The 18,250-nt window shown below is 43.8% G+C and overlaps 1 protein-coding gene across 1 annotated transcript; it reads left to right on the top strand.

Moving 5' to 3' along the window:
* The first annotated feature begins 22 nt into the window (after positions 1-22).
* LOC108550561 (uncharacterized) lies at positions 23-463 on the top strand. Its single transcript, XM_017904311.1, has one exon. It carries the CDS (start codon positions 23-25, stop codon positions 461-463), a length of 441 nt encoding a protein of 146 aa, XP_017759800.1.
* Positions 464-18,250: the final 17,787 nt, after the last annotated feature.

Genomic DNA, 18,250 nt, shown 5'->3' on the forward strand with positions numbered 1-18,250 from the left:
ATTCACGAATTACGATGGATCCATGAATCACGAAGGTCCGATAAAGCAGGATAGATTGACGAATCACTATGGATCCACGGAGCACGAAGGTTTCCCGAAATTCAATAGATCCACAAAACGTGATGGATCCGTGAAGCACGATGGACCCACAAAAAAGGGATCCAGAAAGCACGATAGATCCACGAATCACGATGGATCCGTGAATCAGCAAACTTCCATAGAGCGCGATATATTCACTAGTCGCGATGGGTCCATGAATCACGAAGGTTCCATAAAGCACGATAGATTCACGAATTACGATGGATCCATGAATCACGAAGGTTCTACAAAGCACGATAGATTCATGAATCACTATGGATCCACGGAGCATGAAGGTTTCCCGAAATTTAATAGATCCACTGAATGTGATGGATCCGTGAAGCACGATGGACTCACAAAAAAAGGGATCCACAAAGCACGATAGATCCACGAATCACGATGGATCCGCGAAACATTATAGTTCCACGATCATGAGGGTTAGCGAAACGGGATTGATCCACGAAGCGTGATGGATTCATGAAGCAGGATGGATCTATGGAGCATGAAGGTGCCCCGAATTACAATGGACCCATCAAAAAAAAATGGATCCACAAAGCACGATGAATCCACGAATCACGATAGATACGTGAAATATTATAATTCCACGAATCACGAGAATTGGCGAAACGTGATAGATCCATGAAGCACGATGGATCCCCAGAACACGAAGGTTCCTCGAATCACAATGGACCCCTCCAAGAAAAAAAAGGATCCACAAAGCACGATGAATCCACGAATCACGATGGATCCGTGAAACATTATAGTTCCACGAATCATGGGGGTTGGCGAAACGGGATTGATCCACGAAACGTGATAGATCCATGAAGCACGATGGATCCCCAGAACACGAAGGTTCCTCGAATCACAATGGACCCATCAAACAAAGAAGGATCCACAAAGCACGATGAATCCACGAATCACGATGGATCCGTGAAACATTATAATTCCACGAATCACGAGGGTTGGCGAAACGCGATAGATCCACGAAGCGTGATGGATCCATGAAGCACGATGGATCCCCAGAACACGAAGGTTCCTCGAATCACAATGGACCCCTCCAAAAAAAAATGGATCCACAAAGCACGATGAATCCACGAAGCACGATAGATCCCCGAATCACGATGGATCCTCGAAACGCCATAGTTCCACGAACGACGACGTATCCGCGAAAAACGAAGGATCCGCGAAACACGATGTAACACGGGACGCGGTTCCGTGGTCGAGACGCCTTCTTTCGCGGCCGCTTGTGCGAGGAGGGAAAGTTACGCTTCCTGGTCGTCGCATTGCGGCGAAAAGTTTGCGGGCTTGGAGGGCCTTTACTCGACGAGCACTCGTGCCCCGACTCGAGTGTATTCGAGTTCTACGGCCACCTCGCCGCCGGGGCATCGATCTCCCGCCTGTATTGCGCCGCGTAGCGTCGCGGCGCGTTTTTCGCAGCCGCTCGCGCGCCACGGGCCCCTCGATCGAGAACAATGTCGCGACGGAGCGAGGTGCAAAGGTGAAGCGGTTTATGGGTCAAGCTTTAAGCGCTACTCAAGTGCAATCAAGCAGTTAGCTCGGTAATAGGGAGGCCGATTCGAGAAGAAAGGCTGGCAGACGGTTGACTGGCCCGCTGCTTCGCTCGTTGCTTCGTCGCCCTCGCTGGGGTTAACGCGGTGCGCTTCCAGGGTGGGCAGAACGGACTGACTTGTACATAGGGGTTGGTTTATTAGTCGTTCATGGTGTTCGTATATTTTTATTTTCCCTCCCATTTCTTTTCCACTTCATTTTTATCGGATTTCTTTCAAAAATTTATCACGTTTCTCGGGTAATAAAATAATATTCCTCCGAGAGAGAGTTATATATTTATTTATTTATCTATTTGTAAACGGACTGGAAGCCCTTTATGTACATAACTGTGTAAACATAAGAGAAACAGAAGAACAAAGATTTTATAATTTCTAGAAAGCTTGTGTGCTTGTAAAATATTGCACTCGACGATTTTTTAGCTAGAGAAGAGTAGAAATACAAAGATTCTCTGTTAAAAAACTGACGATACTTTCTTGAGCAGTAAATAAAGAATTGTATAATAATAGAATTGTAGAATTATTTGATTTCGATACCTGGCACACTGTTACATTACATTAAATTTGATATATTAATTAATATCGATCTTCCAAATTTTATGAAACGGTGATTGAGTGCAAAGGGTTAAGTTATTGTGTAATGTTATGTAATATATTGTTACACTGAGATAGATTGATTGCAATAGAATTTTTTATTTACACATAAATTGTTTATGGTTATATCGAACACTAAAAACAAAATAATTAAACGCGTTTGATTGACTAACAATATCCTCGATTACAAAATTGTAGGTACAACTCGTTTAACATTAAAAAGAATTTATTATCGATTACCTAACACACAAACTATAAGCACATATATGTTTCTACAATCTTCCTATATTCCCCTAGATTTTTTTATTACATCGTTTACTAAGTTACACAATTTAAATACTTATTTAAATTTAATCAGCTCATAAATACATTACAGGGTACCATAAATCAACAATTCCGTTTCATCAGGCCACTAATATACCCACCTTATAGAGTCCACTTTAATAATTCAATTACACCATCATTCCCCCATTTTCTCCTCAACGTTCCACTGAAAAATCTCATGTATATACCCATAAAATTCTACACTCTAAATAATCGTGTCTAATATCGAATTCTTCGATGAACCTCGAGGAAAGATACACCAAGTGTACGTACGCATTGCGAAAGACGGTAGCCGGATTCGAGTTGTGGACAATTTCGTGGTTTCCCAAAAAGACGTGCTTCCCGGTTCCGATAGTCGGTTCCTCGAATTCCTCGAGATATCTCGATTTATCGCGCGATTTTGGGCGCGCCCGGAAGCGGCGGGCCCGCCGCGATAAGGCCCAGGGACCGAGGAGGAATTAAAGAATTACCCGCTCGTAGCCGGTAACGCAGGTTCATGAGAGGAGCTTAGATGGGATCGAGGACGAAGCACAGGGAAGGATTCGCCTTGCCTTCGGGACGTCTTCCTCGCTACGCGCCGATTACGAAACGGCTCTCGTACCGTACCTGCGCAGATAAGCGTGTGTACGCCGCGAGGAACTTTTTCCGCTTTGTATCTCCGCGAGATAAGAGCGGAGCACACGAGCGAACGCGCGCCCCGCCGACACGTACGCGCGCGTGAACAATCGCGTTTTTCCACGTCCCATGCCCGCGACCACGTAACTACGTCCCCGCGATCCTATCGCCGCGACTTATCTGCGGCCACCTAATCGCGTAACGGGACCCTGCTATCGGTTAGCCGAGATATCGATTAAATTAGCGAAACGCACGCTCGCCGGTCGGATAAGAAGAGGGACGACCGGCGTTACCCGGGTTATTTACGACGGGGCCGTGCGCGAAAGAATCTCGAAATTCGAGGGAAGGTTGCTTTGGTAAGGAACGAGGGAGAATGGGGGTTTTGTGAGAAGCAATTTTATTATATCGTGATAAAATTGTTTCGTTATTTGCACCCCTGTCCCGGGTATTGGAGCTTCGAGGCATGATAATTAGCCGAGGGGGGTTCGATTTTTCAAAATAGTGGTGAAATGTTTCGGTGAGGGGCAGAGTTGTGTGTTTTTAAGTGTCGCGAGATTTATTTTATTGTAATAAAATTGATAAAATTGTTTCGTTATTTGCACCTCTGTTCCTAGAATGGGAGCTCCGAGGCGTGATAAATAGCCGAGGGGGTTCGATTCTTCAAAATTTTGGTGAAATATTTCGGTGAGGGGCAGAGTTGTGTGTTTTTAAGTATCGCGAGATTTATTTTATTGTAATAAAATTGATAAAATTGTTTCGTTATTTGCATCCCTGTCCCTGGAATGGGAGCTCCGAGGTATGATAATTAATAGGGGGACCGTATCTTTCGACTTTTTCAAAATTTTGGAGAAATATTTCGGTGAGAGACAGAGTTGTATGTTTTTAAGTATCGCGAGCTTTTGTTTCGCGAGGTTTGCTTGGTCATTGCGCAAGGGTCTCAGGAAGATCGTGGTACCATGAGCCCCCTGACTTGGATCACTTTGACGAGTATACGTGTCGATCGTAGGAAAATATTCTTAATATAAATTTTACCAAAAAGGGGTAGCAAAACTCAGGAAATCTTGCATTGTTGTTAGATTATTATTACATGAATTGTTATTATAATTTATCGTTGATAGATTATTAATAGTCTAAAAATGATCAAGAAGTAATAAAATTCATAAAGAACAGAATAATTTTAATAAATTCAGTTGACTCCAGTGTGGTATTTTTCAATACACAATAAAATAAACGAAACAATTCGGTAAATACCAGATGCATTGAAGAAACTAATCACTTCAATATCCCATTAGGAATATTCATTATACCCAAGAGAATAACCAAATTTCTGTTATAAAGAAAAAAGATAAGTTTAATTATATACAAAAATCAATCTGAGATAAATTATTTATAAGATCTAAATTCCGGGAACGAATGTTTATATAAATAGTTAAAAATTGGGGGTTTAGGCAAACTGCGTCATGTACCCCCTTGACACACACATATATATCCTATATTAATATATATAAATAAAATTCATAATCCTAATAGAAACCGACATTTTTATTACATCTTATTAAAATTTCGAGTTTCCATAGTAAATGATAAATTTTTATTTTACACGACGAGTATGCACACCAACAGCAGCTTAATTCTCGATCATCTTTGAAACCTGTTGGTAGACCTGTCTTAAAATCCCAGTTGCACGATGATTTCCAAGATACCATAACCACCCTCTCGACCTGGAAACAGTCTCAACGTAAAATCACGGTAGTACTACAATTTTTACAACCTGGAACTCACTTTGATACAGAATCGCGATATCACGGCCTCCGAAGTACAGACGTAGTCCAAATCACGCTATTACGATAACCTTCGCGACCTGGAGATGACTCTCGCGATAAATGACAATACTATAGCCACCCTAGCGACCTGACCTTGGAAAAGGCAGTAATCTACCGACCTTTGCGAGCTATAGCTAATTTCGACAAGAAATCGCGTCATCCTCGGCGCGCAGAGGCAGGCCAAATGACAAGTGACAGTAGTACGGCGATGCTGGCAACCCGAAGATGACTTTGACGATAAATAACAGTAGTCTGGCCACCCTCGCGACCCGAAGGTGGCCCTGAGAGAAGATCACAGTGCTACGACTCGTCGTTTCGTCCCAGCGTTAACGAGAAGAACTCAGGCCAGGGTAATCCGAGAACGTTTCTCCGTGAGCCAGAACTCTACCCCGTGTGCAGTTACACGAGCTACTTTTCATGTCCCCTGACAACGTCGTTTCACGGCACGTGTTCCTCCGTTCCGAATGCCCCTGGTCCCCGAACGACGTCCATAACCCTTACCCACGGCTACAAATTTTTTCCCGATATTCCTTCAATTTTTATTTCAAGCCCTCTAACACTCCGACTAATCTCTCGCTTTGGGGTGGATTTGGAAGACGTCGTGTGTCTTCTCGCTTCTATCCCAATGGCTTCTATCTTAATTCACAGACTCTGCGTCTACAGATGTTTTTATAGTATTGCTTCAACTTTTTGTTTCGAATCAGATAAATTCATCTAATCTCTTGATAATATGTATAACTCGTGGGAGATTAGAGGATCTTGGTGGACTGGAAGCAACGTATATAACTCACGACACGTGTGCCTCGTTCGTTTCGAATGTTATTCCTCCCTTCATGCTGTCTACAACAGTTACCTACGTCTACAAGTTTCCTCGATTTTTCTTGTGGATTTGCCAAAACCACTAATCTTCTAGGTGTATAATAACTCAAACGAGGTTAGGAGGATTTGGTGGATTTAAAGCAACGTAAGTCTTTCCGCGTCTACAATTTTTGTTAAATATTTCGTTTATCTTTGTTTCGAATCTTTCAAAATTATCTAATCTTCTCCTCACAGGTGAATTTGAAGCAACAGTGTGTATATACATTTAATTATTTCATGCATGTGTTCCTGGTTACTATTAAACACTGATGTTCCCATAATGGCGTCCATAACCTCCATCTGCGTCTACAAGTTTGTCCAAATATTCCTCCAATTTTTATTTCAAATCTTCTAAAACCATCTAATGTTCCTCTCACAAACTAATTTAGGATGAGAGTTTGCATACACACGTAATTATTTCATACAGGTGTTCTTGGTTGCTCTCGAACGCTACTGTTCCCCAAATGGCGTCCATAACCTCTATCTGCGTCTATAATTTGTTTTCAAATGTTCATCCAATTTTTATTTCACATCTGTCAAAACCGCCTAATCTTCCTCTCAAAAAGGAATTTATAACGACAGTGTGCACATACAGGTAATTATTTCACACACGTGTTCCTGGTTCCTCTTGGACACTGCTGTCCCCCAATGGCGTCCATAACCTCTATATGCGTCTACATGATTGTCTAAATATTTCTCCAATTTTTATTTTAAATCTTATTTTAAATCTCATAACTAATTTAGGATGACAGTGTACATATACACTTAATTATTTCACACACGTATTCCTGGTTCCTCTTGGACACTGCTGTCCCCCAATGGCGTCCATAACCTCTATATGCGTCTACATGATTGTCTAAATATTTCTCCAATTTTTATTTTAAATCTTATTTTAAATCCCATAAACTAATTTAGGATGACAGTGTACATATACACTTAATTATTTCACACACGTGTTCTTGGTTCCTTTTGGATATTACCGTCCCCCATCAATTTTTGTTTTAAATCTTATTTTAAATCTCATAAACTAATTTAGGATGACAGCGTACATATACACTTAATTATTTCACACACGTGTTCTTGGTTCCTTTTGGATATTACCGTCCCCCTAATGGCGTTCATAACCTATATACGCGTTTATAAGTTTGTCTAAATATTTCTCCAATTTTTATTTTAAATCTTATTTTAAATCTCATAAACTAATTTAGGATGACAGTGTACATATACAACTTAATTATTTCACACACGTGTTCCTGGTTCCTTTTGGATATTACTGCCTCCCTAATGGCGTTCATAACCTATATACGCGTTTATAAGTTTGTTTAAATATTTCTCCAATTTTTATTTCAAATCTTCCAAAACCATCTAATCTCCCTCTCACAAACTAATTTAGAATGGCAGTGTACATATACATTTAATTATTTCACATAAGTATTCTAGGTTCCTCTTGGGCACTGCTGTCCCCCTAATGGCGCCCATAACCTCTATACGCGTTTATAAGTTTTTTAAAATATTTCTCCAATTTTTATTTCAAATCTTCCAAAACCATCTAACCTCTTCTTCATAAACTAATTTAGAATGACAGTGCACATATACACTTAATTATTTCACACACGTGTTCCTGGTTCCTCTTGGACATTACTGTTCCTCTAACAACGTCCATAACCTCTATCTGCACCCACAAACTTTTGCAATCCTCCCAATTTTTTCTTCAAATCCTTGAAAAGCACATGATCATCCACATACGTAACCCGAATTATAGTACAATTCTTACTGAAATTACTCCATTCTCTACCACGAATGGAACTTGGTGGAACCCTGCCACCATTTCCCCGTTCCTCCTCGCAGTCAGCCGTTCGCGGTAGCCGTGGATCCCGGTGGACAGACGACAGAGACACTGCCTGTCGTTAGTCGAGTTAACGGTGTCGGTGAAAAAATAATACGTCGGATTATTCGCGCGGGACCCGGTGCCCGGATCCGCGGTCGTAAAAGCGGATGCATCCCGGAACGATGGCCGCGATCGGCCTCTGACGTCCCATTAATGCCGTCGTTACCGGTCAGCTTACGTTCTCGCAATCCGCTAATTAATTTCGCGATAAGCCCTCCCCGCGGTCTTCTTCTTGCTCTGATAAATTAACCCCGTTCCGATCGCCCAGCGACGCTGGTCACGGCTCTCACTCGAGGCGCGGCCGCGCGGCGTTTCCGTGGACGATAAGAGATTAATTGGTCCCCTTTCTTGGTTTTTGTTGCAGGTGAGGAAACCGATCGGCGAGATAAGCATATCGATCGCTGCGTTTCCGCGTGGAACCGGTTCGACGGAAAAGGAGCGTGCACACTCGGTGAGGTAACGTAACGAGAGCACTGAAATTTGCCGGCAATCATGGAATATGGATCATTAGCCGCGAAGCGACCATGCGAAATTCCACCTGGTACACGATCATGCTTCCATCGAGACGTGTTATTAGACGTAGCGAAATATCTGCGCGCTATAATCGACAATTTTTCCTCGGCAACCGGGAAAATTTCTTAACAATTATCGAAACCTAACGAGTCGTACGGGGGAACGAAAATTCCCACTATAACTTGAACGCCCTCGGAATTCCAATTTCGCGGGTGCAATTCGGATCGGTGGAAATCTCGCCGTCCCGGCGACGATATTTCATCGGAGGGCTGCGAAAAGCGACGATTCTTCATCGCAATTGCAGCGGGACAGGCGCGGGCGTCGATCACGTTCGTCGAATTAAGCGGGCGTAAGGGGTTGGGGGTAGTTAGAATGCCCGGGTCTCGCGTTATCGTCGTCGTCATTGTCGTCACGGTGCAGTCTTTTCGCTCGTGTTTTCGAGAGCGTACGTCGCGAGATATATGTCCGGCCGTTAGTCGATAGGAACTCGTTTCCTCTCGCCTCTCGCGGCGTATCGCGACGCGTTCCGCGGCCGCGTGTCGGCCGAACTGACGGGCCAAAAATGACGAGTCGTGGAAAGGAAAGGAAAGGAAAGGCTAGCCGGTGAAAAGCGCCAAGTGCGGAGAGGGTCGATGATCGATGCTTGCCCGATAGCATGGCGCAGCGTGCCGCTTTAATCGAGAGAAACCGAGAGGCCGCGCTCCGTCGCGATTCTAAATCAACGTATCGCCTTGTTGAGATGCGTATCTGTCCGGGATTGCTGGTTCTCGTCGTCGTCGTCGTGTGGATGTTCGACTGGAAACCGGGAACAGGTCGTCTTCCGCGTAATTACCCTTCCGAAGTCTCGGAGAGAGGCCGTTAAGGAAGCGCAGAGAGGACGCGGACCGCGAGTTTCGTGAGCTACGAGGCGAGTATCCGGTCGGCGAACTCGAGAGCCGTGCGTTTCGACATTTTTACCATCAACCCGAATGCAAATCGCGCCGAGCAGAAGTTAATATTCCGGCGAGGGGGTGGCGGGGTTGGTCGCTTCGAATTTTTCCCGAGACCCGTATCTCTTTCGCTTCCGTGGGTCGCTGAAACGCGCGTAGACCGGAGAAATAGGGTGCAACCGTGGGTGGGGGTTATTAATCACCGTTCCTCGATAAAACTGCGCGCTCTCGCGAAAAATTAATAGCTCCCGACAAAGGGTTAAACGTTACTTTGTTGGAACGTCTCCTTAATGCCTTCCGCTTCTTTTTAATACCCCCACCCCCGACTCTCGCTCTCTCTCTCTCTCTCGCTGCGTCTCTTTCTATGGCGTATAATAATAAATTACCCCGGTCGGTCGTAACGAAAGGTATTTATTTTACGAGATTCGCCGCTTTCAAAGCGGCAAACTGCTTTCATCGAGCTACTTTATCTGCCAATATTCTCGGTCAGGCTAAATCCTCGGAGAAACTTGCGAGACACACGCTTCCTTGCTCCTTCTCTCGCTCTCCTTCGCTCTCTTTATTTTCTCCCCGTTACACGCTCCCGCCGCGACGGCCACCGCGACGACCACGAAGAAGACAACAACGAGAGGGAGAAAATATATCAGGCAATTTTCATGCAGCGCGAGCGCAAACAATAGAATTGAAACGGGGCATTGTCCTAACTGATCGCGCGACGACGCCCGACGGAGATACCTTTTTCGGACTTCCTTCTTCGGCATAAACATACCCCGTGACCCGCTGCGTTTCTGATTTATTATACGCATCGCGCCTTCGTAGGCGTGGCGTCGGGGCGGAACGAGGCTCGCGGCTAATTTATCGTTGCGGCGCAAGCGGATTTTCCTCTCCGGAGTCTCCTAACGCTGATGAGCGATACAAACGTATCAGCCAGCCCGTTTGCCAGCCCGACATCTTTCTTCGCTCGATAGTCCTCCGGTATCCGCGTAACGGGACATTCCATTCGAACGGGAAAGCTCCATGCTTCTCCTCGTATTCGAAATCATCGTCGAGAAATCGTGGAAGAAGATAATTTATTTCAAATTATCGAGAGTTATAATAATTGTGACAATTATAACTCGAAGTTGATAGCCAGAGGAAGCTTATCATTTTGTCACGCTCATTTTCCACGCAGACAGGTAAAATTCATAAAAATAAGCCGTAGTTCACGCATTCCCAACATGTGATGCTTGTATAAAGTTTACTAAGGGAAACATTAATAATTTGCACCATTTTTTTTTCTTTGCTATATTGTTTGATAATTTGTCATTATATCTCAAGAATAATGGAAATTTTATCGAGAGTACTATATAAATACTACGTGGCAGTCAAGTATTAATTTGGGGTTCGTTGATTCAACCCCTTCTATACTTCTGTAAAATATTGACAGTGATTATAGTAACTATAGTAACCCAACATGTGACGCTTGTATAAAGTTTACTAAGGGAAACATTAATAATTTACACCATTTTCTTTCTTTGCTATATTGTTTGATAATTTGTCATTATATCTCAAGAATAATGGAAATTTTATCGAGAGTACTATATAAATACTACGTGGCAGTCAAGTGTTAATTTGGGGTTCGTTGATTCAACCCCTTCTATACTTTTATAAAATATAGACAGTGATTATAGTAACTATAGTAACCCAACGTCTGACGCTTGTATAAAGTTTACTAAGGGAAACATTAATAATTTGCACCATTTTTTTTTTCTTTGCTATATTGTTTGATAATTTGTCATTATATCTCAAGAATAATGGAAATTTTATCGAGAGTACTATATAAATACTACGTGGCAGTCAAGTGTTAATTTGGGGTTCGTTGATTCAACCCCTTCTATACTTTTATAAAATATAGACAGTGATTATAGTAACTATAGTAACCCAACGTCTGACGCTTGTATAAAGTTTACTGAGGGAAACGTTAATAATTTGCACCATTTTTTTTCTTTGCTATATTGTTTGATAATTTGTCATTATATCTCAAGAATAATGGAAATTTTATCGAGAATACTATATAAATACTACGTGGCAGTCAAGTATTAATTAGGGGTTCGTTGATTCAACCCCTTCTATACTTCTGTAAGATATTGATAGTGATTATAGTAACTATAGTAACCCAACATCTGACGCTTGTATAAAGTTTACTAAGGGAAACATTAATAATTTGCACCATTTTTTTTTCTTTGCTATATTGTTTGCTAATTTGTCATTATATCTCAAGAATTATTGAAATTTTATCGAGAATACTATATAAATACTACGTGGCAGTCAAGTATTAATTAGGGGTTCGTTGATTCAACCCCTTCTATACTTCTATAAAATATTGACAGTGATTGTAGTAACTATAGTAACCCAACGTCTGACGCTTGTATAAAGCTTACTAAGAGTGACTATAGTCGATAACATGGATTTTAGGTGTTCTTCTAAATTTCCAAGCTGGTATAGACCCAGACACAATTTTTCTCAACATATTGGATACCCCTCACGAGTTTTCTCGTGTCTCGCGCGCCATCTGTTATGGGCCTTACGTGTCAACGCACTGTCTTCTCAAAACGCATGGTCCCTGGTACGATTTCCATGCGGTACGCAATGCCTCTGTATTATAATATTCCTCTGTATTATTAAGAATCGGCGTGTTACACGAGTACATCTGTAACACAGGAATACACAGCATTAATTTCAAGCAACGCTGAAAATGGCCGCGCCATTATTTCGTCGCGTACCGTAAGAGTCTCCAGAACGAGCGGCCATTTCCACGCGAGGAAATGGAGATACGGGGCGATTAGAAATCAATAAGGGACCCGTGAACGTTAAAATCGAGTTAAGGGAGAGATTTCGCGGTCGCATCCGATCGCGGAGCCACGAGGGCCCAGGGCGCATTATCCAAAGGATTACCCGTTCCGCGATTCCATCGCTCCGGAACTTTTAGTTGGCCTGCTGCCGCTGGCCGCAGTAAAACCTCGGTAAACGATGTCTGGAGGAAATTTAAGCGACCTCTTGGACGGTCGAAGAACCGAGTCCCGAATAACGAGGGTCAGTTGCAATCGATAAGCCTGTACACGGCTCGGGCCATCCGGTTTTATCGCCTGGATTTAGGGAAATTCCACTTCCAAGATCTCGCTAAGTATTTATCCGGAAGTTGGCTGACTTCGTTGATGTTGCGGCAGGTCTGCGGGATATAGCGGGTCGTGAAATCGGTCCTGGGTCGAACTTCAGCTGCCATCTGACGAGATGATCGACGGAAGGAGCAGCAACCCTCGTCAGGATCGCATCAAGTACATTGTCTTGGTACTTCTTGTATCTTGCGAAACTTGTCTCTGATGTCTTCCTTAATTTCTTTTCTAACGTTATAGCAATTTTTTATTGTTCTCAGTATGTCAGAGTGATTTTATAATATATCGTTATGAGATCATATTCACCCGATATTCGGCCAAGAAGAGCGGATCGTAACTTCAGTGCAGAACAATCCATGAATGTTCGGTTTAAATAACAATCGACTGTTCGCTATAAAAGGAACGTCTTTCCATCGAAGTTCAGAGAGAGCTATTAACCTTTTCAGTAGGCAAAATCTATTCTGACGCTTTAGAATTCTTCGGCAATCCAGCGACCGAGCTTGAAGAATAAGAATTACACTCGCGATTTGTAACAATATAATGATATGTGGGGGGGGGGGCCTCTCCCATGGTTTATTTTCTAACGTTATAGCAATTTTTTATTGTTCTCAGTATGTCAGAATGATTTTATAATATATGATGATATGTGGGGTTGTTGAAGTCAGCTCGTCGTAGGTATCCTCGATGTGGCGGTGGTGCTAGAAGGGATGTAAGGAAAAATCAAACTTAATCATAATATAAATTCAAGAACTATGTTACATTAGCATGCGTGTTTGCCTATGTATAGAAAGGCACGACAAACCTTGTCACGTACCCTCTTGACACTCTCTCAGGAGTTGGGTACAGCTGCAGATGTGTCTTACAATTAGAGGAGTTGGTCAGTCTTTTAAAAGAAGCACTAAAAGAACATAACTACAATATATATATATATATATATATATATTCTTTGTTGAAGTCTTTTATTTCTCAAGGAAGGTGAGACAGGTATTAGAACCCATAATCCTAATAATAATAATTTTAATGAATTATAATGAATGATTTTATTGGAACCCGAATTAAGAACGTTACTTCGGAACATTTTTATATACAATACAAGTTCTGCAACAAGGTTACATCGGAAAATGCAATAACTATGAATCGGTAGAGAAGAATAAGAACTTCCCTCGTACAGTTTTCATAGGTGCTTATATATTCTTACTCTTTGGAGGGGTGAAAATGACCATCGACCCTTAGTCAAGGTAGAAATCAGTAAGTAAGATGTTTCGAACTCTCTCATGTACTAATTAGGCCTTATGTACGTCTCATATACATGCATACAGTATCACAGGTTACTCTTGCGAGTAGAATTTTCCTGTTCCATTGGTTTCTTTTAATAGCTTCGTTTGAATATGTCCAATCGTTGTAATTCTAGATACAGTCCTTTCGTTTCATACTATCTGTTATGAGATTCCTCCGAACTTTGACATTGGCCTGCCTTTATCAGCTAGGTCCTTTCACTGACTAAGTGTCAACGGATCGTTGGTCATGTAATAATTAGGCAGCCTTATGTATATCCTATATACATGCATAGAATGTCGTACGTTATTCTTGCGAGTAGAATTTTCCTGTTCCATTGGATTCTTTTAATAGCTTCGTTTGAATATGTCCAATCGTTGTAATTCTAGATACAGTCCTTTCGTTTCATACTATCTGTTATGAGATTCCTTTTCCTCGCTCGCGTGTCTTCGTTTTGTTGGAAGTTCTTGGAAGCTTGAACGAGTTGGTGCAGTTGCCAGAATCTACCGAGTCTGTTAGGATTGCTACTCCGAATGTATAATATCCTAGAAACTATATGGCTCTGTTTAGAGAGACGGAGCGTTTCCGAGAATAAATATGAGATAATTTGCTATTTCGGAATCGCGATTTCGAACGAAAGTTTCGCAATAGGTATTTAGTATACTCGTTTCTTTCCTCTTAGATCGTCCAGTGAAACGATGACAACGTTCAACGCAGTGATTCTCTCTTCGCTTTTTTTTTATCGATAAAATGTTCGTAAAATATTCATCGGTGTGCCAAATTTTAATTCCTTTGCGCGATTAAAAATTGTTTTTCTGAAGAATCAGAGCCACGGAATATCTTCTGTGAAATTATTATGGGGGACCGAGTTGCACGGACTTTAAACGTCGTCGTGCCATCGCCATTGTCAGACACGTAGTAGCAGAATTGCTCGCCACGTAGACAGATATCAAGCCTCGATCGGGCACGAGTCGCCGAGTATTAAGACGATTTATCGACGGATTATGAGGCAACGTTTCGTATCACGAGCACGACTATATTCGATTCGGTCAAGCGAGCTCGGAGCGAGTGCCTCCACCCGCGGTAAATGTACCGATAAATTCCCCGAGAAAAATGGACATTTAGAGGTTTACGCGGCGGCGTTGCCTTATGAAAAATGGCCCCGTGGCCAGTCGCGGCGCAGCCGTTCGATCGGTCCAGCCGTATCGAAAATCGGCCCCGGCCATTTCCCACATTCTCCAATTCCAATCTCCGGATCTCCCGCGACATTTTTCCACGACAATTAATTCACCTATTCATTCAGCGTCCACGTGATAGCGATAAGATAATCGTAAGCCTAACGAATGTCAACGACGAGTATTCGACTGTCACAAGACTGAAAGAAACGGAATAGGAAAGCGAAACTCAGAGATATCGTTTCTGATACCCTATACTGCAATTATTAATCTATCCATTATGGAATTACCTTGCATTTTCATACGTATAGTTCGGAATACGCGAAAATCTCGCGAGTTTCAGACCCTCCAGACTGCCTTGGAACGTTACAGAGACGTTAGAGGGACGTTAGAACGACCATTTCGCGCGAGGGAATCGATACTTGGTCGAGAACTTGCTGGAATAGAGATTAATAGAAAGGCCATTGATAGCGAGTGCGAGCGTCGCCGCCATATTGATCATGTGCCGCAGCCTTCTAGCTCCTGCGGACGCTCTGATCATCGGAAATACTCGTATCTCGTCGAATTTTTGCTTGCAAACGGTCAATAATCATCGAAAATTTCCGAATTCGATACAATTAACCCATTGACTATAGCAGATTTCGATACGCAACGGCAGTAGCATACGCCAAGAATTGAGATACAGTGTGCGCCATTTTTGTGAAAACAAGCGCCCTCCGTGTTAGAAAGCTAAACTACGCCGAGCACCTATAGACGACCTTCGCGTTACAAACGCAAAATTTCTAAGCGCCCGTAGGCACCCTCCGTGTCACAAACGCAAAATTTCCAAGCGCCCATAGGCACCCTTCGTGTCACAAACCCAAAATTTCGAAGCACCTATAGGCGCCCGTTCTTCGTGTCACAAACGCAAAATTTCCAAGCACCTATGGGTGCCCTTCTTGTGACAAACGCAAAATTTACGCGCCCTTATGGGCGCCCTTCGTGTCGCAAACGCAAAATTTCCAAGCGCCCTTCGTGTCACAAACGCAAAATTTCCAAGCGTCCATAGACACCCTTCGTGTCACAAACCCAAAATTTCGAAGTACCTATAGGCGCCCGCTCTTCGTGTCACAAACGCAAAATTTCCAAGTACCCGTGGGCGCCCTTCCTGTGACAAACGCAAAATTTCCAAGCGCTTATGGGCACCCTTCGTGTCACAAACGCAAAATTTCCAAGCGCTTATGGGCACTCTTCGTGTCACAAACGCAAAATTTCCAAGCGCTCTTCGTGTTGCAAACGCAAAATTTCCAAGCGCCCTTCGTGTCACAAACGCAAAATTTCCAAGCGCCCCTCGTGTTGCAAACGCAAAATTTCCAAGCGCCCTCCGTGTCACAAACGTAAAATTTCCAAGCACCTATGGTCGCCCTTCCTGTGACATACGCAAAATTTCCAAGCGCTTATGGGCATCCTTCGTGTCACAAACGCAAAATTTCCCAGCGCCCTTGGTGTCACAAATGCAAAATTTCCAAGCGCCCTCCGTGTCACAAACGCAAAATTTCCAGGCACCTATGGGCGTCCTTCGTGTGACAAACGCAAAATTTCCAAGCGCCCTTCGTGTTACAAACGCAAAATTTCCAAGCGCCCTTCGTGTTACAAACGCAAAATTTCCAAGCGCCCTTCGTGTGACAAATGCAAAATTTCCAAGCGCTCTCCGTGTCACAAACGCAAAATTCCTAAGCGCCCATAGGCAGCCACAGTAGTCAAGGGATTAATCGCTTCAGGGTTGTATCTTACCGATGCATTAGCGAAAAACGACTCGCTATGGAGATCTCGGCGCAGCCTCTGCATATTCAACGCGCGGAGCTGATCCTCGGCGCGAGTCGAGGGCGATATTTTTCTCGAGCGGAACCGGTGACCTTGATACATGTAATTGCCCCGGAAGTCGGCGTGACGACACCCGGGGCTGATTAACGCGGCGATTATCGGACTCCGTTACTCTGGCAGAATCGATTTAGATGCGAATCTCCGTTTCGAGTTCCCCCGCCTGATATCGGCAAGCGAACGAGTTCCACGGCCTCGTTAATTACCCGGGTTACCGCGAAACTTTTCTACGATTCCGATGGGAAGAGCTTCGGGGCTCTCTAATGGGTCCCGTAATGGTTTTACAGCTCTGTCAGAGGTGGGACCGGGGGTATTGGCGAGCGAGTTCGAGACAGCTTCGATTCTTGCGCCTCGATAAATAGCCCCGAGGTCCTGCACGCTGCACATGGACCGTCTTCAAACGTTAATCGAAAAACGACGGCCCAATTCCGCTCGTGATCGCGGCCTTGCTCGTAATTAACCGCCACGGAAATCGCTCGCAGCTGGGAAACCGGTAGAATAGGGTGCGTCGCGACGCCATTTTTGTTCCTCTCGTATCGAATCGACCAATTTATATCTCGCCCCTGTACCAGTTTAAATTTCCCGCGAGTAATTAATCGCGCGTCGTTTTTACCGCGTCTTGACAGATTTGACAGGCCCGCCGACGCAAATTCCTGTCAATCCCCATTTTCCTCTTCCTCCTCGTGAATTCCACTCGTTCGTTTCGAAATTAATTTACAATTTTTATCCGACTCGCGGAACTCTTTGTTTCAACGCAACGAAGGCGAAGCTATTTTTATTTATTTTCCACTTCCGCGATCCGCGAACGCGGAAAACGCGTGAGTAAACAAACCAGGACTTATTATAGAATGACGTCATTTTTGTTGAAACGCTTGGAGCATGCATCGCGTAACGTACATCGGGAAACACTGATTTCGTCTCTAGATAGCAACATAACCTCTAACGTATTGACACGTACATTTACTCTATGTTTATTCTACCTCGAGAACGTATACCACCGGTGCCCCCCATAAAATTTATCGAACGCTCGATCCCTTTGACCGAATGAAAAGTTCAGAGTCCCCGGGGACAGTGGTAGCCTGGAACCTGTGTTAACCGACTGGACGCGACGTTTGGTGTTAGAGAAATGAGAAATGGGTCGGTTAGAGGTGCGTGGAGCGTGCACCGGTGTGTACCGGGTGTAAAAATTGCGCGTCGCGTGATAGGCCGGTGCATATCGCGCGGTAAGATGGTCGAGCAGTCGGATAGGAGTAATTCCGCGGGAAAGCGGCGGGAAAGCGGCCGGAATATCGGATGGCTTTCGGTCGAAACACGCACGCGTTTCTGCTCGTAAAGGTGGTCCATAAAGCTCGCGCGATGCTATCGGCCTCGAGCACCATAAAACGGGGTAATCGAATAAGGCGGAATAAATTGAATCTCCCTGGCGGTGGAATTTTACAATTCCCATGGCAGTGGATATTTCCACTCGCGGGTTCAAGGTGAGCGACGTTGGTCCCCGCGCAAGATCAAGGTCCGTCTGACCCATTTGCCGCCGATCTTAATTCCCCCGGAGTCGCGGTATGCCGGAAGCCACCCCTTCGTGAGGATGCTGCCGCCGTGGA

The sequence above is a fragment of the Eufriesea mexicana genome, unplaced genomic scaffold (genome assembly GCF_001483705.2).
Source record: "Eufriesea mexicana isolate 0111107269 unplaced genomic scaffold, ASM148370v2 scaffold2839, whole genome shotgun sequence".
Lineage (NCBI taxonomy): Eukaryota > Metazoa > Arthropoda > Insecta > Hymenoptera > Apidae > Eufriesea > Eufriesea mexicana.

Bases quoted from the DNA above. Each gene is read 5' to 3' on its own strand.
- LOC108550561 (XM_017904311.1), top strand. From the start codon at position 23: ATGAATCACGAAGGTCCGATAAAGCAGGATAGATTGACGAATCACTAT.